The sequence below is a fragment of the Cibotium barometz genome, chromosome 38, assembly GCF_041138505.1.
Source record: "Cibotium barometz isolate CiBa-2024 chromosome 38, ASM4113850v1, whole genome shotgun sequence".
Classification (NCBI taxonomy): domain Eukaryota; kingdom Viridiplantae; phylum Streptophyta; class Polypodiopsida; order Cyatheales; family Cibotiaceae; genus Cibotium; species Cibotium barometz.
The window spans coordinates 19,410,208-19,435,570 of NC_141083.1; the positions used below are offsets into that span (position 1 = coordinate 19,410,208).

Here is a 25,363-nt window from a genome sequence, read left to right on the forward strand (position 1 = left end):
CAAAAAATAGGAGAGGGAGAGGCAAAGAAAGACATCAAACAACGAACATCTTTATTATGTAGCAGTAGGCTTTACAATGGCAATACTAGCCAATAGATGAGTGTAGAACAAGTACTTGTGAATAGGTTCAATGAATAACAAGTGAAGAGGGAAGAGGACTTTATATAGGGAGGTATGTAGCTGGTCGACAACAGCCCACGACCTAGCAAACATGGAAAAAATACACAATCCCAAATAAAATGATCCCCACACACAATGAGATGCACAAATTCTAACGACATTAACAATGACTTTATGAACCTTGGAAATGGTTAACATGCTACCATGATTGCTAATTGTCTTCTTGGAAATCATGTAGACTCACGAATGTTGGTTCCTAATTGTCTTCTTTGGAAATCATGTAGAGTCACGAATGTAAGTGATCATCACTCATGAACATAAACCATAGACTCGCAGACAATTCTTTAAAATGTAAATGAAAAACAAAACCTGAATGTGAGCAAACCCTTGCTCACGACCTTGAATCTAAAAGTTTGACAAACAATGAATTAAGAAGTTCAACTAACCCTTTGAACATATATGTGATTGAACAGCTTTATTTACAAACCTGAGTGACCCCACACTCACAAACATGACTAACCAACAACCATGATTGAACCAAATCGCTCATGAACGTAAGTACACACGCTTTTGGACATATGATTGTAAACATTCATGCTCGCATATCATTCAAGATCACTTAAGCACAAGAAATGAGAAGGGAAGTAACACTTTAGGTAGCTCAAGGAGCAAGAGCCTTGAGAAATGATACGAACACCAAAATGGCATTGTATAGAATAATATCATAGCATGAGTTACAATGAGAGAGATATGTGGTACAATGAGGAAATTCTGTACCATGGTATGGTATAAAAAGACATGCCTATCTCCAAAAGGTAATCTTTAAACATACTCTCTGCCATCCCCACGACTAGGCGATTCTTGCGCTCTGCAGCACCATTTTGTTGCAGAGTAATGTCTAGAAGAATGGCAAGTGGTGGAGGTTGTTTTGGGGAGTGTGTATCTCATCGGAGCGATTACAACCCCGTTACCGTATTGTATTACAATAAAAGTTTTGGTCTATACAAGCTTGGAATGGCTAAGAGCTACCTCCACCACCTCATTTGCATTATCACATTACTGTTGCTGATGAAAACAGAAATTGTGTTGGTGTACTGGATCATTTACCAAAAAATGATCACATAATCACAGACTTACCCACAACTAGGGGTGAATCTCTCTCAAAGGGTAATCTGGTTCTCCCATAAACTTTTAAAAATCTGATCCATTTCGTAAAAGTCTTCAAAAATGAAGCATAAGAAGAGATTTGCTGATTTTGCCACACTTCAGTGGTGGAGCAGCCCCTCACAACTTCAAATCAGGTTGGACAGCAACAAGTAGCCTTCAAAACAGCCCTAACACACCAACCAGCATTGGAACGCTTCCAAGCAGCAGTAGGGCAAGCATTTAGAGTAAAACAGCTCATAAAAGAGCCCAAAAAGTAGTCCCAATGCCCAGGTGGTGGAGAGCAAGAACCATGAAAAAAATGTGAGAATTTTTATGAATGTTGCATCTATAGAACAGAGAAGGGGGCACCCATCTTCCATGCTTGCCCTTTGCCTTTTACACATGGTTTTGTCACTTGTCAACTGATTAATGGGGGCTGGCCATGCCCATTCACATAGCCACAATCTTGGACAGCCCACACTTCAATAATGAAGGAGCATCCAATTTATAACTGGTCCTTGGGTTTTTAATTTAGTGTGAACCTGCACCATTCACATTAGTCATAAAAGAGCTGCATTTCATAAATTGGAAAAAAACAATACTTTACCTCTAGTAAAACACATAAGATGCACATCATCAGGCCCAAACAGGTTTATGCACACGCATCTACGATTTTCCAAGTGCCCTCCACCCCGGGAAATTTTCTAGGCATTAAATATAAGCAATGTCCACACCGTAAAACAAGTTCACGCATACAAAGCATATGCCAGAAAACAATTCATGCATCGTGAGACTTTAATTCGGATAATCCTCCATCTTTCAAGCATTGTACACATGTTATCCAGATCCTCAGGTATGAAATCCTACCTGGGAGCTATGGTCAAATAACTCAAAATCATAAATCACAAAATTTACGCACATAATAATCCACATTGGTGAATATTTATGCAAAAAAAAGCCATGCTGGTGATAGAGGTTGCACCAGAAAGTGGTCACTTGCCAACCATTAAGGTGAGCAAGCAAGAAAGCCATTATAGTCTTATGAGGGTATATAAGATATCAACACCCCAAATAAATTTAAGCCATGCCTCCTTTTTCAACCCACACTCTAATATATGAAACTACCCCCCCCCCCCCCCAAAAAAAAAAAACAAAAACAAAAACAAAACAAATCCTTGATTTCAAACTTCTATCAGAACATCGACTTGAAGTAAACAATGACTGAAAGAATTGCCTTAAAAAGAAAAGTATGCATTGCGGGATAGTTGACAGAGCTTTTGGCAAAATCAATGACACCAAAAACATATAGATGATTCTTAGTACCTGTTTGGCCTCCGTAAGTTTCTCCATTTCACTGCCCTCTGAATAATGGAATACCGAAAGCGTAATCTTTTCCATTTATTATGTTTTAAATGTGGGAATCGACTAAGGACATGCTCTTCCATGAAGTCATGCCGTGTTAATATGCCAACAATAGGTGAGCCCTGCATAAACAAGAGCAAAAGAGATTAGCCTTAGCGCCATAAGGAGCTAATGCTAGTTACACATAAATACATCCAACCATGGGAGGAATCCATCATGACTGCCCATGAAGCTTGGTCAAACAGCCTTGCCTGTCTACGAGGATCTATTAGTATTCAAAAGGCATGTAAAGAAAAACTTACCTGTTGAACTTTGGGTACAACACAGAGGTGTCGCAAACCCAGCTGACGAAATAGGGTGAAAGCCTTTGCCAAGGACATTGAATCCACTACTGTACAGGGTGAAGTATTTGTAAATGGATGAAGGTCCACATACATTTCCTGCTCACTCAAACTCAGTTTTACATCATCAATAGTCACTCCCTTTCCTGTTGCTGGCTTCCAAAAATCTGAAGATTGGAATGACTTTTGAGTGTCAAAATCATTCTTTGTAGTCTTGGATGGAAGAAAATATCTGCCTTTCAACAAGACCAACAAATGTGCTCTCAAAATGAGGCCATAGAGAATGGGTGTTTCGGATGGCACATCATTGTCTATTACAGGAAAAGCATTATGATTGGTTCTCTGCAAGATATCTATTATGTTTTTGACTGTTTCAACTGCACTCAATGTGACAAGTGGCCCGCTGCACACATCAAACGCTGTCAAATGCTTCATGTATGGTTCAGGATGCTCTTCAAGGAACGGCAATCCTTTGATATGAATTATCTGATTATACACACTATGGTTGAATAGGTCCCCAATTGTCTTGGAGATTAAAAGAACAAGCATAGTCAAGGGAAGCATAAAAAGGTTGTTAGTGAGCTCAAGAAGGATCACACATATCGACACAGTCATTCTCATGGAACCTCCTAGAAAAGAGGCAGCACCCAATATGGCATATAGACCTTCATCTAGCTCTGAAAGCCCATCACTCAAAGACCTCATAATCATGCCTGTCATACGACCATATGTAGCTCCAGTGATGATTACAGGTATGAATAGTCCAGATGGAACTGGGGTCCCATACGTCACAAGGGAAAGCATATAGCTTGAAGTCAAATATATAGCCAAAGATCTGTATTGGAACTCATTAGTTGTGCCCACACTAAACAGGTTCCTTACAACATCATCATTTATGTTGAAAACTAGGGTGGCCAGGTCACTGTACTGGCCATCTGGACATGTGAACTGTTTGAAATTTCCAGAGCTTCCTGTGGTAGGGCATTGCTCATCGATGTCGGATGGGCACGTGGTGCAAAAACCCAACCATGGGAGTCCAATGATGCATGCAGATGTGACGAGTGAAATGAGAACAGCATGAAGGATCTTTACCATCGGTCCATGTCTGCAAAGAGTCGACATGTTAAAGGCTTTTCTTTCTGCTTCACTCAGTGTCGAAAAATAGCAAATGCTTTTAAAAAACCACATACTTGTTATGCCAGAGAGAATAGAATTCGACAATCTTGCCATTAATATATGTGAATAGACTTCCCAAAAATCCACCAATAAATCCTAAAATCACCACGGGAACAAGCTCTACAAGCCCAAACCCAACAGAAACATTTCCAATGTTGTACACAATCAAGCCACCACTGCCAAACAAACCACAGTTGTCATCCCCGCAATAGTTAATGCCTGTTTGCAGCACAACAGCAACCATTGCCGTGGTGAAAAATACCCTCCATAAAAGCGAGCTACGCCACCTGCAAAAAGCAAGCACCAGTCAAGCACTGCCTTGAAGTGCCAGCTGTCCTCAGTATTACCTTCAGTGCTTTAGTACTACAGACCAAACACTTCAGCAGACGTTCTTAATATATACCATGATGCCACTTCTTCCAATGCATATAAAACACCACCCACAGGTGCCCTGAAAGCTGCAGCCACCCCAGCAGCAGCTCCACATGTGACAAGATCCCGCCTATCTCTGTCATTCTTGAAGTACCGTAACCACCGCCATGATACATGGTAGCGCTTGGAACCACCCTGACTTAGCAGTGCAGCAATGCAAGCACCCATATGGACCAAAGGTTCTTCCTTGCCAACATTAAGTCCGCCTGAGGCCGAACCTATGCTCCCAAACACCTGCACACATATCAAGTTGCAAACTCGAAAAGTTATCCACCAAACAAAAACCATCTTACAGACCATTGTGTCCGTCAAAAAGACAAGGGTCTATATTTGCATTCTTACCCAGCAAAGACACCCTTTTCCTGTCACAAGGCACATCCTCAAAATGGATGTCAAAAAGACATAGAACCATGAAAACTTCCCTATGATTTCTAACTTCTCTATTTGTTGTTTAATGGTTTTTCCTGACTAGTTGATTGGTTGAGCCAGATCAGAATTTGAGGACATCTACGAGCTGCTCAAATTGGAAAGAGCAGCATCATATTTTCCACCAATGTTGCAATAGGAACTAAAGGATCAGTTCTTGTTCCAAATAGAAAACTTGAAGACAGGACTTACATAAGGAAAAGACTACATGTGAAAAATTAGGGGAAAAGCCACACGTCAAGCAAGCATGCAGGGGAGTTGGGGAGGGGAATCTGCTCTGCAAGATGAAAGCATGGAAGGGATGCTTTGGGGGGGTGAAGAAGGAACCGATATGAAGTGTCACGTGGAGAATGGTGATTCGGGATCGCTGAAGAAGAACAAGACTTTTTTGGAAGCGCTAGGCAAGGATGAAGCTGCTGCGCACCACTTATCTTGGGCGAAACTCCAGATCGCAGAAGAAAGGAAGGATCAAGCCAACACGGTACTCTCTGCCTCAGCATCTCAAGCTAAAGCCAGGCATCTGTATATCTCCAGCAAAGTTTTGTTGATAGCCATCTAGATAGACCTGTTTGCTACCTGTAGCCTCGTTCTCTTCTGTACTAGGAAAACCTCATCCAAGGCTGACCTGGCCACTTCGCTAGATGAGGCCTACTATTGGAGAACTAGCTAGACAAATTGGTAGACCCATCTGTCCCCACAGGCCTGCACTTGGCAGAGCTTCTAGCAAAAGTCCTAGAATATGTAAGCCCAGCAGGGCGTGTCGTGACAGATTCTACCATGTCTCCAAGAGATAAAGATATAGAGAGAGGGGAGAGAGAGAAGGGAATAGGGATCTTGCACAGTACACCACACTAAGCGGGGGAACAAGCCCCGCCCCCTTTCAGGAATTTATTCACGAACAATCCACGGGCACACTGGCCAAGATCAATACAACAATGAATACAAAAGCAAACAAATATGCCAATGCAATATATCCAAGCCGATGTTGATGTCGAAACACGAGATCTCTGATGCCGAGCACACCACAGGGATGACCCACAAGAATCTCTCACCGGGCTAGTACCAGATCCAAAATCCAAATCCAAGTCTAAATCCAAATCCAAGTCCAAGTCCAGGTTAACAGCGAAAGGAGTGGTACGCATGTACCTTATCTGGTCAGAGGCAACATGGGTGTCCACGTAGCGGTGCGTGTGGACCACACAGTGGCCGGTCGACCTTTGGTTCTTGTGCAGCCATCGTACGGGCACCCTGGTAAGTGTGTACTGTCCCTTTTTTGGGGTGGGTCTCCAAATTTAGGGCACCGACCTCGATTTGTGTGCTGGACCGTCCGGGGGGGGGGGAGGGAGAGAGAGAGAGAGAGAGAGAGGAGGGAAGGGAGGAGGGGCGAAAAAAAATTTTGTCCGGGATATTCCCCTAGTCGTTGGGGTGCAGACCGTTCGTCGATCGGACGCCCGGTCGTGCATTTATTAAGGTTTAAAGGTCGTTGCTTTTTAACTAAAAATAACCAAAATTTACGTATAAGCTTGATCCGGTGTCCGTTTTGGATGCTGTAAAATCCTATATTAGAGTAAAATCGCGCGCAGATTCTAAATTTGGGCTCGGATTTTGATGATTCTAAGTAGAAATGGCTCATTTAATAAAATCATTGATTTTTATACCATAAAAACTCATAAATTCATCTATTACATGGACATTTCTTTATTAGTGAAGATGGGTATGTTACAGAACTCTCCGAAGTAACATGTGGATATGGACAACACCCTTGGTCCACAAAAGCAACCTGCTTTCCACGACCAAACTGTCCAAAACATCTCTGAATCCACTTAACTTACGGGCAATCCCTATATAAGTTATGGGATGGAAAGCACCATAAAAGCTCGCAATAATCTTATATACCTGCTATCCCGCCGTGTATTCCTTGTTTTCAGCACCTAGGCAGCCCATATAATCAACGATGATGTTTGGAAACTTGTACAAACATGTGACCAACCTATGTAGGTGTGCACACTGCCATAGGCAGCTGTTTACAGTTCTATCCAACCCTGTGGGTCAGTGCTTCAGTCAAAAATAGCATGTAAGAAGGATGCTTTTTAGCAGCAGTTCTGTAGGTGGCAGTTCTTTAGGTGGTGCAACAATCAGTTCAGACGATTCTATCAGCAGGATCAAGCGGAGAACAAAGGGCGACAGATTTCCTAGCTGTTCGTACAGTTCCGTACGACTGTACAGATCCATATAGTCGTACGGAAAAGTGATGACGTGGCACAACAGTTGATGGAGGCACTCTGAATCAACGAGCAATGATGAAAAACTTCATGATTTGGTTCATGATCAAGTAGATGATGATGGAGAAGATAATCCCCATGCTTCAACAAAGATGGCAATGCAATGAAGAGGTTCTTCTTCAACTTGATGCTCAAGAGAGGCTCGTGCTTCTTTTATACTTGGGAAAGCCTTGCTTTTTGCCAAAAAGTGATGCTTTTGCTTTGCTTTGCTTTGCTTTTGGTCTTTTTAATAGTAAAATATTACTCAACTTTAGTCAAAAGTTCTTGTTTTGCTTTTCTAGCTTTAGGGCCTTGCTTTTTGGCCCTCGAGCTACTTTTTGGAAGGCAGTTTTTTACTTTTTCGTTCGGTTCAGTCTCCTCTTTGTTAGCACACTCATCCCCAAATTCTACTCTTTTATGGTGCCCATTTGGTCCCTTTTGCATGGCCCTTGCTTGTGGGCTGGCCACCCCTTTTTCTACTATTTTTCTGGGATTTTTCCCAGCCTTTCTGGCATTTACCAGTTAGCCATGTCCATTAGCTCCAGTCGGCCTGTTTATCAGCTCCAGTCGGCCAGCATTCCCTTACTATAAATAGTGGGTGCTGGCCTCTCTTTTCTCATTCAGTCTTGTACATATTTTGCTCCCTCACTTATGAGACTATCTGTGTCTCTTACTTGGGACTGTTTTGCTTCAATATATTCAGCATAGTTCTTTCTATATCTCTCTCTCTCTCTTGCACTCTCTGTTCAGCACATTCTAGTGCCACTCTGCTTCCGCTCTGTGCACTCTTTCATGGTATCAGAGCTCCCGGTTTAGCAACCTCTTTGCTGCCCCAGATTCAGCCCTGTTTTCAGCACCTTCTCCTCTGCGTTTTTCTCCCAGATCCACAGCCCTTGCTGCTGCGTTTTCTGGACAGCAACTTCTGGTCTTTTCCCCTCCAGTTTTGGCTTCTCCATCAGCAGCCATCTGGCGTTTACTGATCAGCGTTTTTCCCACTTGAAGATTGGACAATAGGCGGCCTGTTTTCTACAGGAGGACAGCAGCCTTTCTTTGCTGCGTTTTCCTCTCCAGTGGCCCTTTCCCTTTGCAGAGGGGGCTTGTGGTGTTGCAGGCTTTGGTGGCACTCTTGGTACCTGTGGAGGACACTTATTTAGAGTTTGTGCATTTTTTGAGATAGAGCCCAAGCTTTTGTGATGGTTGCACCGACTTCTCTTCATATGTTTGCTGAGTCTGCCAAGTTGGATGGTTCCAACTACAGCCTATGAAAGGTGAAGGTGAAATCGACCTTGCGTGGCGTGGATCTTTGGGATTGGCTTGTTACACCAGCCAATGCCACCCCTCCCACCCTTGCTTCCGGTGGTGCGACTCAAGCACAAATTGATATTTGGCAGTCGAATGATCGACGCGTTTTCTCCTTCCCGATATTGAACTGTCAGGATGCTGTTCTCTCTCATGTGCGTACAACAAATGCTGCACATGAAGTTTGGAAGGCTTTTGCAGATCTCTATGAGATTAAGTCTCCGGGTCAGATTTTGGCATTGGAAAAGCAACTTATGAACTTATCAGTTTCTGCGTTTCCATCTTTATTTGCTTTCATCTCGAAGATGAAAGATCTCCGAGACGATGTGACATGGGAGAGGTTAAGACCGTAGTAATCACAACCTTAGTCTAACTAAACTGCACTTAATGATGTTTAAGAGACAGACAAATTGGTGTCAATGCAATGCAGCTATCTTAGATGAATGAATGCGGTTACAATGAGATCCAAATGGATCTGTACTGCTGAATATGCTGCCTATATGCTGAATATGCAGGATGAACTGCTGTCCACTCTTTCCCTTGTCTCCTGGGAAGGAAACGCTGAAGCGAGGCTTTGGAACAGATGCTGAATGCTGATGGGATGATGAAACGCAGACCTGATGGCTGAACTGAGCTGTATGTTGCTGCGTTTGCTGAAGATGAATGCTGTTGATGATGCGTTACACTTCTCAGCCTTCCTGGAGCAGAAATGCTGAGGGACTGAGTGCTGAATGGGTGATGCTGATGATGACAAGCTGAAACGCTTGATGATCCAGATGAGGATGCGCTTCACTGATGAGCCTTGTCTGGCTGAATGGAGAGGCGCCTGAATATATATGGGTGAGAGGGCTGGTCGGCCAGATGGGCTTCAGTCGGCCAGTACATATCTCCCATAAAATACCAATAATGCTAGTCGGCTGCCCCAAAAATGCCTGAAAAATGCCTTAAATGCCTGTAAAAATACCTGATGATCCTGATGATGCTAATGATGCCATAAAATGATGCCATGTCATTGTACACCTGACTGGTGTGCACGTGACATTCCCCGCTGCTAAACTGTTGCTGGGTGGATACCTGGCAACCTTCGACTCCTCTGTGATCCTTCTCCTCCGAACCACTGCCCCCTTCTGTCTTCTGTTGGGACTGAGGCCGTCTGCAGGAGTGAAATCCTTTGAGCCAAGACTCTATGTACTGCGGGAACTGAATGGCAAATACCTGAGTCACCCCTGACCTGCCGGTGGAAACCTTTCACCTACCATCTCCGTCGTACCTGAAGCTCTGAACCTCCTGAGGCGATGTTGGAGCAAACTTCCGTCTTCTGTGGAAGAGAAACCCCCTGCTGCTGCCAGTTGAAGTCCAAACTTATGTCCTCCTTTGATGATGGATGTCATTCTTCCCTGAGAGTTGATGGGCAACATGTATGCAAGACTGACTGCTAAGATGTCTGCTAAGATGTCTGCTATGCAAGCCATGTGCAACCCTATATGCTGTGCAAGAATGCAGATGGATGACAGGCTGAAACGCTTGATGATCCAAATGAGGATGCGCTTCACTGATGAGCCTTGTCTGGCTGAATGGAGAGGCGCCTGAATATATATGGGTGAGAGGGCTGGTCGGCCAGATGGGCTGCAGTCGGCCAGTACATATCTCCCATAAAATACCAATAATGCTAGTCGGCTGCCCCAAAAATGCCTTAAATGCCTGTAAAAATACCTGATGATCCTGATGATGCTAATGATGCCATAAAATGATGCCATGTCACTGTACACTTGATTGGTGTGCACGTGACAGACGAGCTTGCTATTTGTGGCAAGGACATCTCCACAGATGATATGGCTATTCGGCTGCTCTCCAAACTTTCAGAGAGGTTTGATGCATACTTTCAATGTCTAGTTTCTTCTCCTCGTCCTGTTCCAATTACTTGGGAGGAAGTTCTTCCCTCCGTTATGCAGATTGAGTCTTGCTTTGAGGAGCGGACTGGCACTTCTGGTGGCCCTAATGGAGCTTTGGCAGCACGAGATAAAGGGAAGACTCAACAAAAGAAAGGAAAAGGGAGTTCTGACAAGAACTCCAAGGATTCCGACAAGGATAAAGACAACAAATCTTCAAAGAATAAAGACATTGAATGTCATTATTGTGGCAAAAAGGGTCACAAGTCACCCCAATGTCACAAGAAGAAGCGTGATGAAGCAGCAAAGAACTCTTCCTCAACGGCGGTGTCTCAACCCAAGAAGGATGATGGCATTCTTCTCTTAGCAGGTACTCGGCATATACTTGCTCTTGTGACTTCTCAGTCACGGTCTTGGATTATTGATAGCAGTGCTACTGCTCATATGACACCCCATCGAGATTGGTTCGAGGACTTCACTGCCAGATCGGGCGAGATCACTCTGGGTGATTCTTCTTCTTCTATGCCAGTACATGGACATGGCACTATCCCCATCTTCCGTTCTGACGAGGACAAGAGGTACTTCTTTGACGTTCTGTATATTCCAAATTTGGCTTTTAACCTTTTGTCAGTGAGTGCCCTTACAGCTCAGGGTGCACAGGTGATCTTTTCTCGTTATGAGATTACCATTCGTGATAAAGCGACTGATAGCATCTTGGCTCAGGGAATCCGGTCTCTACAAGTTGACCGCTCTGCTTTTTTCTGGTGCTTCTTCTGCTCTTTGGCATGCTCGGTTTGGCCATTTGAGCTATTAGCTTCTGCAGCGAGCTTCGAAGGATGGGTTGGTTCAAGGATTACCAACCATCAAGGCTCCGTCTTTTGCTTGTTCCTCTTGTTTACAGGGGAAGCAACACCGAGCCGCTTTTCCGAAGGAGGCAACACACAGATCTTCGACATCACTTGCTCTCATTCATGCAGACTTATGTGGTCCTATGAGTACCGCGTCTTTGAGTAAGGCGTTGTACATGCTTGTGATGGTGGATGATTTTACCAAATATACTTGGGTTTTCTTTCTGAAGACCAAGGATGAGACTTTTCATCACTTCTGTGATTGGAAAGCTGAGGTGGAAAAAGAGACCGGTCACTCGGTCAAGGCTCTCAGGACCGACGGAGGGGGTGAGTTCACATCCCAAGAGTTTCAGCAATATTGCAAGACACATGGCATTCGGAGACAGCTTACTACATCATATACTCCATCACATAATGGAGTTGCCGAGAGGGGACCATTATGGAGATGGCTCGTGCTATGCTTGAACATTCTTCATTACCTCGACGTTTTTGGGCGGAGTTGGCTGCTGTTTACATTCAGAATAGGTCTCCTACTACTGCTCTTCCCTACAAAACTCCGTCCGTTGTTCATTTCCGGATATTTGGGTGTACGGCGTATGTTCATGTGCCTAAGGACAACGCTCCAAGTTGGACCCGAAGTCTCAGCGCATGACTTTTCTCGGATAAAGCATTGTGTCCAAGGCATATCGTCTTCATGATCCTCAAGCCGCTAAAGTTGTTGTGAGCCGTGATGTGGTGTTCGACGAGACTCCTACATCTTCAGAGGGGGGTGGTGAGCTTCTTCTTCCTGCACCTCCTCCTCCTCCTCCTCCTCTTGCTCCCATTGTTTCTGTTACACCTCCAGCTAAGGATTCTCAGTCAGATGATGATGACCCTGCTCCTCCTCCGGCGAGTTCGAGCAGATCTGTACCTGGTTGGTATTATCAGACAGTTCGTGATTCTGGGTTACGTGAGCTTCCTTCTGCTCCACCGCCTGGTTCTCTTCGGCGTTCTTCCAAAGTTACAAGGCAACATGTTTGTTAATTATGCTCTTATGTCTACAATTATTAATGGTCCTTCTAATCCCACTTTATAGACGAGGCTCTTTCACATGAGCCTTGGCGTCATGCTATGCAGGCAGAGCTGGATGCTATCGAACGGAATGGCACTTGGATTTTGGTGCCTCAACCTCTGCAGCGTAAGGTGATTGGTGTGCGTTGGATTTTCAAATCAAAGTTCCGAGCTGATGGTGGCAGCTTGGACAAGCACAAGGCGAGGTTGGTTGCCAAGGGTTATGCTCAGCGCCCTGGTGTCGACTTTGATGAGACCTTCGCTCCAACAGCGCACTTGGATTTTGGTGCCTTAGCCTCTGCAACGTAAGGTGATTGGTGTGCGTTGGATTTTCAAATCAAAGTTCCGAGCTGATGGCAGCTTGGACAAGCACAAGGCGAGGTTGGTTGCCAAGGGTTATGCTCAACGCCCTGGTGTTGACTTTGATGAGACCTTTGCTCCGATGGCCCGGATGACTACCATTCGTACCGTTCTTGCACTTGCAGGACATCATAGATGGCCTGTTTTCCAGATGGACGTCAAGTCGGCTTTCCTGAATCGAGAGCTTACACAGGAGGTTTATATTGATCAGCCGCCAGGATTTGTTGTTCCGGGCAAACAGGATCATGTGTACTGGCTAAAGAAGGCTTTATATGGTCTAAAGCACGCTCCGCGGGCTTGGTACCAACGGATTGATGAGTTCTTTCAGAAGCTCGGCCTGCGTCGTTCTCACGCAGATTTGAACCTTTATATCCTCCTTGAGAGGGGGTTGATTGTTATCATTGTGGTTTATGTTGATGACCTCATCTTTACAAGTTCTTATTTTGTGCAGATCCGTTCTGTTATGGATGCTTTGGAGACAGAGTTTGAGATGACGGATCTTGGCCCCTTGCATTATTTTCTTGGCTTTGAGATTTGGCAGACCTCGAAAGGCATTTTCTTCTCTCAGCAGAAGTACACTCGGGAGATTCTCGACAGATTTCAGATGACTGGGTTCAAACCAGTATTTCTCCTATGGATATTGGTGAGAAGCTTTCTTCACTTGATGCTTCTCGAGGGACTGATCAGGGACAGTATCGGGTTCTCGTCGAGTGTTTGGTATGGTTGACCTACTCCCGATTGGACATATGCTTCGTAGTCAGTTTATTGAGTTCCTTCTCATCAAAACCCCATCAGCAGCATTGGCGGTGTGCTCTCAGAGTTCTTCAGTACTTGCGTGGCACTCTGGATTTTGGCATCTTTTATGGCCAAGGATGCACTCTTGTTGGATGGTCTGACTCAGACTGGGCTGGAGATCCACATACACGGCGTTCAACCACTGGTTGTGTTTTTTCACTTCGGTCTGGAGCCATTTCTTGGAGCAGTAAAAAGTAGCCTACTGTGGCGCTTTCTTCTACCGAGGCGGAGTACCGTGCAGTTTGTTATGCTGCATGTGAGGCGATATGGTTGCGGATATTATTGGAGGAGCTCGGTTGTCCTCCTACCGGATCTACTCTTCTTTGGTGTGGCAATCAGAGTTGCATCGCCATCGCGAAGAACCGTGTGTTTCATGCTCGTACGAAACACATTGAGATTCAATATCACTATGTTCGTGAACGGGTCCTTGCTGGAGATTTGCGTTTGGAGTATTGTCCTTCCGCGGAGAATGCTGCAGATTTGTTCACCAAGCCGGTTTCTCAGGCTTCCTTAGCTCCTCATCTTCGGATTCTCGGAGTTTGTTCAGCATCTAATGCTGAGAGGGGGTGTTAGCACATTCATCCCTAGATTCTGCTCTTTTATGGTGCCCATTTGGTCCCTTTTGCATGGCCCTTGCTTGTGGGCTGGCCACCCCTTTTTCTACTATTTTTCTGGGATTTTTCCCAACCTTTCTAGCATTTATCAGTCGGCCATGTCCATTAGCTCCAGTCGGCCTGTTTATCAGCTCCAGTCAGTCAGCATTCCCTTACTATAAATAGTGGGTGCTGGCCTCTCTTTTCTCATTCAGTCTTGTACATATTTTGCTCCCTCACTTATGAGACTATTTGTGTCTCTTGCTTGGGACTGTTTTGCTTCAGTACATTCAGCATAGTTCTCTCTCTCTCTCTCTCTCTCTCTCTCTCTCTCTCTCTCTCTCTCTCTATCCGAGCCTGCCAACTAACTCTCTCTGGACAGGCCGGTTTCAGGAGGAGATTCTCTACTTTGGATCATATCTTTACCCTCGGGGCTATCATTGTGGAGGGCAGAGCACATGGGAGGAGGATCTATTATGGCACTTTATGAGATAGTAGTTGGGCAGGTGCGGACTTCAGAGGGTCTCTCCCAGCCAATACACTCCTATAGGGGTGAAACAGGGCTGCCCGCTCTCTCCGACTCTATTTGGACTATACATTGATAAGATCTCTGATTATATTGGGACACGAGGGGACAGAGGAGCCCAGTTGGCTGGCACTTGGATACCTCTGCTCTTATATGCTGATGATATTGTGCTTATAGGCAGACTCACCAGAGGGTATGCAGAGGCACTTGGATACTTTACATGCTTATGCACAGGACAGTGGGCCCTCAGTGAACCTTGGTAAGACCAAGGTTATGGTGTTTAACACTACAGCTCAGTGGGTCTGGAGATCAGCGCCTATTTTCACATATGGGCAGGAGACAGTGGAGTACGTTGACTCATACACATATCTTGGAGTGGTGTTCACTGGGCCCACATTTTCCATGAGGGGGGCAGCAGAGGCCAGATTGACTAGAGGATATGCAGCACTAGGAGGTCTAGAGAGGATGTGCTCACAAGTACAGTTTCAGGAGCCACGCACTAAGCTGTGGCTTTTTGACACGCTGGTCACATCGGCTATGCTATATGGAGTACGGATCTGGGGGCCTAGCCTAGATCGTCACAGTCGATCACGACACACATACGATGGATGGAGATCGATGGAGAGACCACTTGTGTCCATGATCTCCAGGATGATTCGGACTAAGGCCTCAGTACCCCATGAGATTATCCGAGCCGAGATGGGAGCACCACCGATCGTAGTAGAGGCTCTTGCCAGATCAGTGTCCTTCATTCATAGCACCTGGGAGCTTCCTCGGCACCGGTATGCACGACTTGCTTTAGAGTCCTCTCATCAGCTAGCCATGGAGAGAGACACTTCATGTTGGTATGCGCAGATAGCATCCTGGTTTGAGCTTCACGGGTTCAACTTAGACAGACTTCCACCCTTCCAGTACTCTCTGGAGGCACCCTCTCTCACCTTGACACATTCTGAGATTAGTAGAGTCATCAGACAGGACCTCATTCAGTTGGACACTAGGAGGACATGGCTAGAGCCCTCACAGGAGTTGGGGACGAAGATGGCTTTCTATAGAGACCATCTTCTCCGCACCACTGAGGATGGCTTTATACTTAGACCGAGCTACATGGATACCCATCTGTCTCATGGATTGAGGTGCACCATTGGGCAGATCCACACCTCCTCTCATCAGTTAGAGATAGAGACAGGCAGATTTAGAGGCATACCTCCAGGGGACAGGATTTGTCAGATTTGTTGGATAGAGCTAGAGACGGAGGAGCACTACATCTGTCGCTGCACAGCATATTATGAGATTCGAGGGCGCTACCATTGCCTTTTCAGAGAGGGATTTGGACCACTGGCTAGAGTCATGGACTATTGTGATCAGCGATGCTTGGGTTTTTATCTCCTGGAGATCCGCACGCTCAGAGAGTCCATCATCAAGAGCAGACGCCAGACTGGCACGGAGTCCACACAGAGACAGATTACTGACTTCTTTAGAGGGACTACCTGGGAGGACACACAGCCGACAGCCCAGCAGCGAGCACCTCGTGGGACTCTAGTTGAGAGAGCTATCCAGTTGGGCAGATCTAGACGCCCGAGGGTTCGCGGATCCTCACATCGGAGACGGTGCCTACACCGGAGGATTCAAAGCATCATTGCGAGGCATCGGGCTCGCCCGACCAGGCATCTCACTATGGCAGATATCCAGGCCATCCGGCAGAGACCCATGTTAGAGCTCGTAGGATGATTACGACTCCAGCCATATACTGTTGTACTCACTGTCACTTTTGTACTCCCCCATATTCATGTATTCATGTATCCATGTACTCATGTACCCCATTTTGACCAGTAGCATTAGCTTCCCACTCTCCCTAGTTGCTGCTTCCAGATGCCCCCCCTACTGATGTATTGTGGAGCTAGATACTTAGTTCTTTCTTTTCTTTTCCAGACAGTGTATCAGATGTCACATGGTTGTAGCTTTGGTCTCATAGGTCACTTTGGCCTTTTGAAGACGTTAATATAACATTTCATTTCTCTCTCTTGCACTCTCTGTTCAGCACATTCTAGTGCCACTCTGCTTCCGCTCTATGCACTCTTTCACTCTTGCCAGTGGTGCTCCTAGCTCGCGGCCAACCCAATTTGACTTCTTTGGTTTTTCTTGCTTTTTGACTAAGACTGGTGCTTTTTCTTGAACAAACCTTATGGTCCCTGTCCCCATGCCTTCTTCCACCTGTCTAGTGTCCCGGCAAGGGTTCCATCATGTGAAATAGAGCTCGGAGGACCAAATAGTTATAGAATGCATTCAAAGAAACCCCCGAATCCATGCTGGTAAATCTCAGTGCTACTAGTTCCTTGGAGATTAGAATATCATTTGGAGCTTTTGTTGGGGCCTGCTTCCAGTGTGGGAGATTTAGACATTTTGAAGGTCGCCAATGCCACTTCATATTAAAGTGTCGGCCCTACTTCATTTTTATTTTATCAAGCTTAAAGCCTGGGACCCTTTGTTATGTGGGGAATAAACCTTTATTAATTGTTTTTTTTTTGTAAGCATACGTAGCTTTTACCCCCCACAAAAAGCACTTTGCGTATTTATACTTGGGCTTGGCCCCGTGGTAAAAACATCATCAAGCACTTCTAGTGCATCAACAACATCAAATACCAAAAGCGTACCAACATTGCCACCTCAAGGACTTCATTGCCATCAACCACAGCAAAGCAACGCTGTACTGTCTCGTCTGTACTACCATGTCCATACTGTATGGTACACACCATATCTCTGTTTGGTGGCCACTTGCAGCTATTTGGCCCTCCTAGCTCTATTTCACATAATGAAACCCATGCCCGGACACCAGACAGGTGGAAGAAGATATGGGGACAGGGTCCATAAGGTTTGATTAAGAAAAAGCACCATTCTTGGTCAAAAGTAGGAAAGAGCAAAAAGTTAAATAGGGTTGACCGTGAGCCAAAGGCACCATTGGAAAGAGGAGACTAGGCCGGACCAAAAAGCTAAAAGCCGCTTTTTCAAAAAGCAACTCCAGGGCTAAAAAGCAAGGCCCTGAAGCTAGAAAAGCAAAACAAGAACTTTTGACTAAAGTTGAGTAATATTTTACTATTAAAAAGACCAAAAGCAAAGTAAAAGGCAAAAGCAAAGTAAAAGGCAAAAGCAAAGCAAAAGCATCACTTTTTGGCAAAAAGCAAGGCTTTCCAAGTATAAAAGAAGCATGAGCCTCTCTTGAGCATCAAGTTGAAGAAGAACCTCTTCATCGCGTTGCCATCTTCATTGACGCGTGGAGATCATCTTCTCCATCATCATCTATGACCAAATCATGGAGTTTTTCATCGCTGCCCCGCTGATTCAAAGTGCCTCCAGCATGTGGGACCGGGCCCATTACCACATGCTTGCAACGTTTGGTCACAAATGGAGTATGTTTGGATATCACACATCTAGTGCCTCGACATTGACATCGACTTGGATATCCTACATCGACATATCTGTTTGTTTTGTATTCATTGATTGTATTGATCCTGGCCAGCGTGCCCGTGGATTGTTCCTAAATAAATTCCTATAAGGGAGCGGGACCTGTTCCCCGCTCAATGTGGTGTAGGTGTATTGTGCAAGATCCCTATTCCCTTCTCTCTCTCCTCTCTCTCTATATCTTTCTCTCTTAGACACGTGGTTGAGTCTGTCACTGCACATCCCGCTAGGCTTACACTGGTATCAAAGCACGATTTCTCTTGAAGAAACTTTCCTGGGGTGATAGAACCATGGCAAGAATAGAGGGATACCAAGGGCCTAATGAAGAGAACAACTATGAGGACGATCCAAGACTTCAGGATGGAAACCAAGGTCATCAGAAGTATACCATAACTTTCAAGAGCTCAGACAATTTCTGCAAGATGAAGAATTCCTAGCTTGGAGAGCCAGGAAGGAAAAGGACCAAAGAAGGGCTCGAATGTTTGAAGATTTCATCAAGGATCGAGCCACCGAAGCCAAAGGAGTTGAAGCTGCTAAAGTCTATCGTCGGGCCAAAGGAGTCACCATTGCAAAAGGATCTAGAGCTACCCGCTCTATTTCTCATGGAGGAGACAAGGAAACTACTCCTAGGCCCGCTCTCTCAGATGCAGTTTCCTGAGGACAAGTAAGGGAAAGGAAGGCAAAGAAGCCAGAGAGATCGAAAGATCATCAGATTGACATCATACCAAGATGTTTGACAAATGGTTTGCAGTGATGCTTTAAAGCCATGGAATCTTTGTGGACCAAAGCTGAAATAGAACCCTTTTGAAGCATTGAGACTTTATGCTAGCAACGGACCAGTGTTGGTTATTCTAGACCTTTTTGTGGTTAAACATGATGAGATTGCATTGGAGCAGTCTTGAACCAAGCAGGCCATGTTGTGGCCTATGAATGTCAAAGACAAGAAGGAAGTAGATGCATTATCTCAGAGACCCTTGAGCCATGCAGCTTCTATGGGTTACCATATGGATTTCACTTTGATGAAGGATCCTTATGCTACCAAAGAGGATTTCAAAGATGTTTTGGAATAGATTGCAGAATAGAAATTTGGTGACTTTGTATGTCATCAAGTAGAGTTTTCTTACGATGCAAACCAAGATTATGTTTGACACAAGGAATTGAGGCCAAAGTAATGGAAGAGTACCATGCTCCTCCCTACATGGGGCATAGAGACACCTGGACTACACTTCAAGCTTTGGAGAGCTACTTCTATTGGCCTGCTATAAGAAAGGAATGTTCCAGAATGTTTTGTCAAAAGGTCAAAGTTTGATAGCTAGCAAGATAATTGCACCCATTATGCATAATATGGACTACATACTATGACATCCCCACTAACGTCATTAGTGCCCAATAGTGGGTGTAGAACTCTGTATCAAGATATGCTCTCACACACGCACTCCACACACACACACACACACACACATAAGAGCATATATTCACAGACACACACACACACACACACATAAGAGCATATATTCACACAATGTGAGAAAAAGAGGAAAGGCGTGGTCAGAAAGTTTCTCTTGAAAATGGATGCAAAATGGATGCCAGAGAAGTACTTCAAGGACTATCCAGATGTGCTTCGAGTTTATGAGGAAGTGGTTGGTTCAGATATATTTGAAGTACAGGTATATCGACGTCTTGCGATCAAGACAGATTCAAGAGGGAGGGATTGTATCTCTAGCCCTCATTGCATATATAGAATTGATCATTATTCTACTTATAATGATGACTTGGACATGCTCTAGTTTGGGTGGCAACGATGCCCAATAGCCTAAGGAGCAAGATTTGTATTTGGGTGGCAACGATGCCAGAATGAGATTTGTCTATGAACGATGCCAGATGACCCATTGATGGCGATGATGCCAGATATCTTGGACTTTGCAATCGGACAGTCATTTTGCGACCAGATGGCCCAGATGAGTGTATTGGTTTTCGCAGTCGAGCGGTCATTGCGACCAGATGGCCCAAATGATTGTATTGGATTTTGCAGTCGGGCGGTCGTTGCGACCAAATGGCCCATATGATTGTATTGGACTTCGTAGTCGGGCGGTCATTGCGACCAAATGGCCCAAATGACTGTATTGGATTTCATAGTCGGGCGGTCAATGTGACCAGATGGTCCAAATGACTATGCAAGAATTCTCAAGTGGTCCTAGTGACCAAATGGCTTTGAGCAAGAGTCCAAGCAGTTTTCCTTGAGAACCAGATGGCTCAGCACGGTTTTGATGAAACCAGACAAGACAATCCATGAACAGGAGGATCGTTACATGTGCATTGCATATTGATGTAGTTTGAACTTCTTTGACTTTGTGTGCTGTTTTTGATGTGTGGACAATGCTTGGATTTATGGCATGTGATGGTCCCCTGGACTGCAGATTACCTGGCCGGTACCTCGAGTACCCAGTAGACGCGAATGATGCATACTTGTTTGTTGACTAGCTTCTGTCTAGTTTTTGTAGAAGGTAAGTATGCATTGTTAGAAATTATTTCATCCCCAGATGGACTTTCCCATGCACATTCATGCTTGTATCTGGCTCCATATGAAGCCCTGCATTGGCATATCTTAGCAGAGATTATTCAGCACTTTTTCTGCCATTTTTTGGTATTTTTCAAGCATTTTATAGCATTTTTTTGCTACAGCTCTGCTGTCGGCCTGCTACTACAGCTAGCCGACCAGCTTCCTGAGGTAGTATTTAAGGGCTGGCTCCCTTTTCCCTCAGATCACCTCTCTTTTCAACTTCTGCAGAGTGATAGGCAGCATCTACGGGACCTCCCTCATGTTGCTCCACGTGATGTACTACCTTTTCTGGTGATATTCAGCAGTGATCTTCTTTTCTCCTTTATGCTTGCTGTCCATATACAGTGTTGCACAGTTCTAGCAGCATTTCTTTATGGGTATCACAGCATAGTACCCATTCTTTCATGCATTTATTATATCTAACACAAGTGACAGGCCCTAAAGAAGTACAATCAAGAATAAAGCTATTGGTCAAAGAAAAGGCATTGAGATGTTGCTAGATGAGCAGATGACACAAAAATATAGAAAAAGACCAGATGCACAAGCTCACCACATGGGACATATGGCCGTATTGGGAACATATGGATATATTTGAAACTTATGGACGTACTTGATGTACTTGGAACACATGGATATACATGGAACAAATGGATGTGCTTGGAACCTTCCAATCCGTAGTTGAGGACAACTGTGATATAAGAGGGAGGGAATGTAACTATTTGGCCCTCCTAGCTCTATTTCACATGATGAAACCCATGCCCGGACACCAGACAGGTGGAAGAAGATATGGGGACACGGTCCATAAGGTTTGATTAAGAAAAAGCACCATTCTTGGTCAAAAAGTAGGAAAAAGCAAAGAGTTAAATAGGGTTGACCGCGAGCCAAGGGCACCATTGGAAAGAGGAGACTGAGCCCCCCGGACCAAAAGGCTAAAAGCTACTTTTTCAAAAAGCAACTCCAAGGCCAAAAAGCAAGGCCCTGAAGCTAGAAAAGCAAAACAAGAACTATTGACTAAAGTTGAGTAATATTTTACTATTAAAAAGACCAAAAGCAAAGTAAAAGGCTTTTGCAAAGCAAAAGCATCACTTTTTGGCAAAAAGCAAGGCTTCCCCAAGTATAAAAGAAATATGAGCCTCTCTTGAGCATCAAGTTGAAGAAGAACCTCTTCATCACGTTGCCATCTTCATTGAAGTGTGGAGATCATCTTCTCCATCATCATCTATGAACCAAACCATGGAGTTTTTCATTTGCTGCCCGCTGATTCAGAGTACCTCCATCAACTACAGTGCCATGTCATCATCTCTCCGCACAACTATACCGATTCGTACAAAACTGTACAGACATGTACGGAACCGTACAAACAAACAAAAAATCAAAAACCCTAAAGCTACTCCAAAAACCCTAAAAACTGCTTTTTGGAGGTTTTTATCACCCGAAAACCATTAAAACAAGTTTTATATCAGTTTTCTTGCCAAAAAGAGGTTTTCCATGGTTTTCTTCATCGACAAGGCTATAGGAGTTGTGGAGATTACTCATGGGATGAGCGAGTGATTCTTGGACTTGGGTTTGGACTTTGACTTGGACTTGGATATGAACTTGGACTTGGATTTGGTATTAGCCCAGTGAGTGATACTTGTGGATCATCCCCATGGTGTGCTCGGCATCAGAGATCTCGTGCCTGGACATTGACATCGACTTGGATATCCTACATCGGCATATTTGTTTGTTTTGTATTCATTGATTGTATTGATCTTGACCAACGTGCCCGTGGATTGTTCCTGAATAAATTCTTGAAAAGAGGCGGAGCCTATTCCCCCCTCAATGTGGTGTATTGTGCAAGATCCCTATTCCCTTCTCTCTCCCCTCTCTCTCTATATATCTTTATCTCTTGGACACATGGTTGAGTCTGTCACTTAATGCCCCGCTAGGCTTACACCACCCATGCTCTGAAGTGCGGATGATTGGAATCGCTTTACTCATTCCCACCACAAGAGGTTCTCTACAATCCTTACTTTGTTCTTTGTCCTGTCCTGTCTGTACTGTATGGTACAGACCATATCTCTGTTCGGTGGCTTCCCATGCTCTGAATTGCTGCTGGTTGGAATCGATGTACTCATTCCCACCACAAGAGGTTCTCTACAATCATTACTTCATTCTTTGTCAGTATCTACAAATAGTGGCCATACATCCAAGGTGATCCTTTTAGCAGGCTGATATCAACGCCAACTTGCAAGCGTGACTACTTGGGGCTGAAGATTTTCATCATCACTTGATGGCCATCCTTCTACCGTATGATGGCTGCTATCTTTCTTGTACTTCACCCGAGGACTTTTGGGAGCGCAGCAAGAGCATGGAACGCATGAGAGACTTTGGATTCTCGAGACTTACACCAGCCCATCGGTTCCAGTTATTTCAACTATCCCGAAAAATCTCATCTTGAATGGGTTGGTCATATTTGGTCTCACAGGAGGTCGGGTGCATTACACAAGGCGGTAGCTCCGTTGTGCCAGCCACCTAGAGCCTTCGCATGATGCTGTGTCCCCTACTCCATGGGAGATGAGGGTTGTGACAAGGGAAGAGCACTCTTCCCGGGCCACAATTTTATGTTTGTTTGCTTTTTTAATGTTCATGTGGAAATCTAGTGGTCCTACGAGACGCCCGACTTGTACTAGAAACTCTTGAGTAATATATTATTACCTTTTGGTGTCGGGAAAGGGCAAGGGGTGGGGGCAAGGGCAGGGGGGCATGTGCGTTCTGTTCTAGTATGGTGTCCTTATCTCATCATGTTATTTCTTTTGTTGTAATGTGTATGTATGAATGGTTTATAAATTTGTCATTCTTGTTTAATAGTTAAGATTAATTCCTTAATCACTCCAATCAGACCACCCAAGTCAAAAGTCAATCTAGTCTAGGCAAAGGCTCGTTGAGTATGAACACCCTCCAGGGTCACTAACATCAGCCATGGAGACATGTGGAGCAAAGGAGTGCATCGAAGCCAGGACCGTGGGCAGCCCACTTGGGTGCCCATAGGCTAGGCCGTTTGGCCGACTAGAATTAAACCCAACACATGGGTTTGTTGGTCTGGTCCAACCAATAGGCCAATTGGGTCTTTCCTCTCCAAAAAAGGACCCATTCAGTAGAAAGTCCTTAAATTTTCTCATCTCATCCCCAACTATTCCATGTTAAGTCCATTCCATCTCACAACCTCAAGGAGTGAGTTCCCGAAATGCTTGCAATCCACCATAGATCACTAGAAGCATAAAGCAACATTTGCATCATCATTCACCATTCATCAAGAAGTTAGAAGTCTAGAAGTCAATAAAGGCATGTAGAAGCCAAAGGTCACCCTTTTGGGTTGACCAAGGGCCTTGAGGCTTGAATATGTAAAGTCATTCAATCATCCCTTGGAATAACGATTTGGATACGGCCTTCAGACGTTGGAAAGATAAAGTCAAGGAAGCACCTACCTTAGCACTACCTGATCCTAGTCAGCTTTATGTTCTTGAGATTGACGCGAGTGCCTATGCAATCGGGGCTGCTCTATTCCAAGATGGTAGACCTCTTGCTTTCGAGAGTCAAAAGCTGGACGACACTCATTGTTGGGCCAACCCTTGAGAAGGAGCTTTACGCTGTCATTTACGCTCTCAAGGTTTGGAGGCATTCTTTGTATGGCTCCAAGTTTGTGGTACTGACTGATCATCAATCAATCAAATATGTGTGATGCGGAGATTTGAGAGGACGCAAAGCTCGATGGGCAAAGTTAATGCAAGATTTTGATTTTGAGATACGCTATTGCAAGGGGTCTATGAATAGTGTTGCAGATGCGCTTAGTCGGATCAAAGAGATGAATACTTTGTCGTGCATCGAGATTTCTACTAACTTATTTCAGTCATTGAGAGGGCTTTGTAGGACTGATAGTTATTTTTGTCCATATTGGCAGAGGATCCAAGATGAGAGCTCATTGATTGACCAAGACTCGGTGACTTAGCAGCCTACGATTCAGGCTACGGGAGGCCAGTGGATGATTCGGAATAGTTTACTGTTTCGTAATGACAAAATTTGTGTACCTCAGGTCCTGGACATTAGGTCCAAGATTCTTAAGGAGTGTCACGATGCCCCTTCTGCTAGACATCCCGGGGTACACAGAACATTAGCTTTAGTGCGACAAACTTTCTATTGTCCAAAGATAAAAGGGTATGTAGAAGATTATGTCGTCAAGTGTCAGATTTGTCGAACGAATAAAGCTGAACGCTTTAGACAGGCTGGGATATTGCATCCTTTGCAAATCCCAAGTAATAAGTGGGAAAGTATTTCCATGGATTTGATTACCAGATTGCCAAGAACACGTCAAGGCCATGATTCTATTTGGGTTGTGGTAGACCGCTTGACAAAGATGACTAGATTTTTACCTACACGAAAGACTGTTACAGCTACGCAATTAGCAAGACAATTTATCAAGCAATTGTTTAGACTGTACGGATTACCGCAGGACATAGTCAGTGATAGGGACTCTAAGTTTACAAGTGACTTTTGGAGACTTGTTTTTGAAAAGTTGAAAAACAACTTTGAATCTGAGTTCCTCAAATCATCCTCAATCTGATGGCCAAACTGAAAGGGTGAATCAAACTTTGGAGAACATGCTTCGTGCATATGTCTCCAAAAGACGGGATTCATGGGAGGATTATCTTCCTATGTTTAGAATTTGCATACAACAGTACTAAGC

General features: G+C 44.6%; 1 protein-coding gene across 2 annotated transcripts in view; it reads right to left on the minus strand.

Annotated features, from left to right (window-relative positions):
* Positions 1–812: 812 nt before the first annotated feature.
* Positions 813–25,363, minus strand: part of LOC147616424 (putative chloride channel-like protein CLC-g) — a 30,150-nt gene continuing 5,599 nt past the window's right edge. For both annotated transcript variants that reach the window (XM_086777504.1, XM_086777505.1), the window contains exons 4-8: positions 4,549–4,811; positions 4,160–4,432; positions 2,931–4,074; positions 2,590–2,750; positions 813–1,808 (exon numbers count right to left, since the gene is read on the minus strand). In XM_086777504.1, the coding sequence (XP_086633630.1) occupies positions 1,793–1,808; positions 2,590–2,750; positions 2,931–4,074; positions 4,160–4,432; positions 4,549–4,811 (1,857 nt within the window). In that variant the 3' untranslated portion in view covers positions 813–1,792. The remainder of the gene's footprint in view (positions 1,809–2,589; positions 2,751–2,930; positions 4,075–4,159; positions 4,433–4,548; positions 4,812–25,363) is intronic.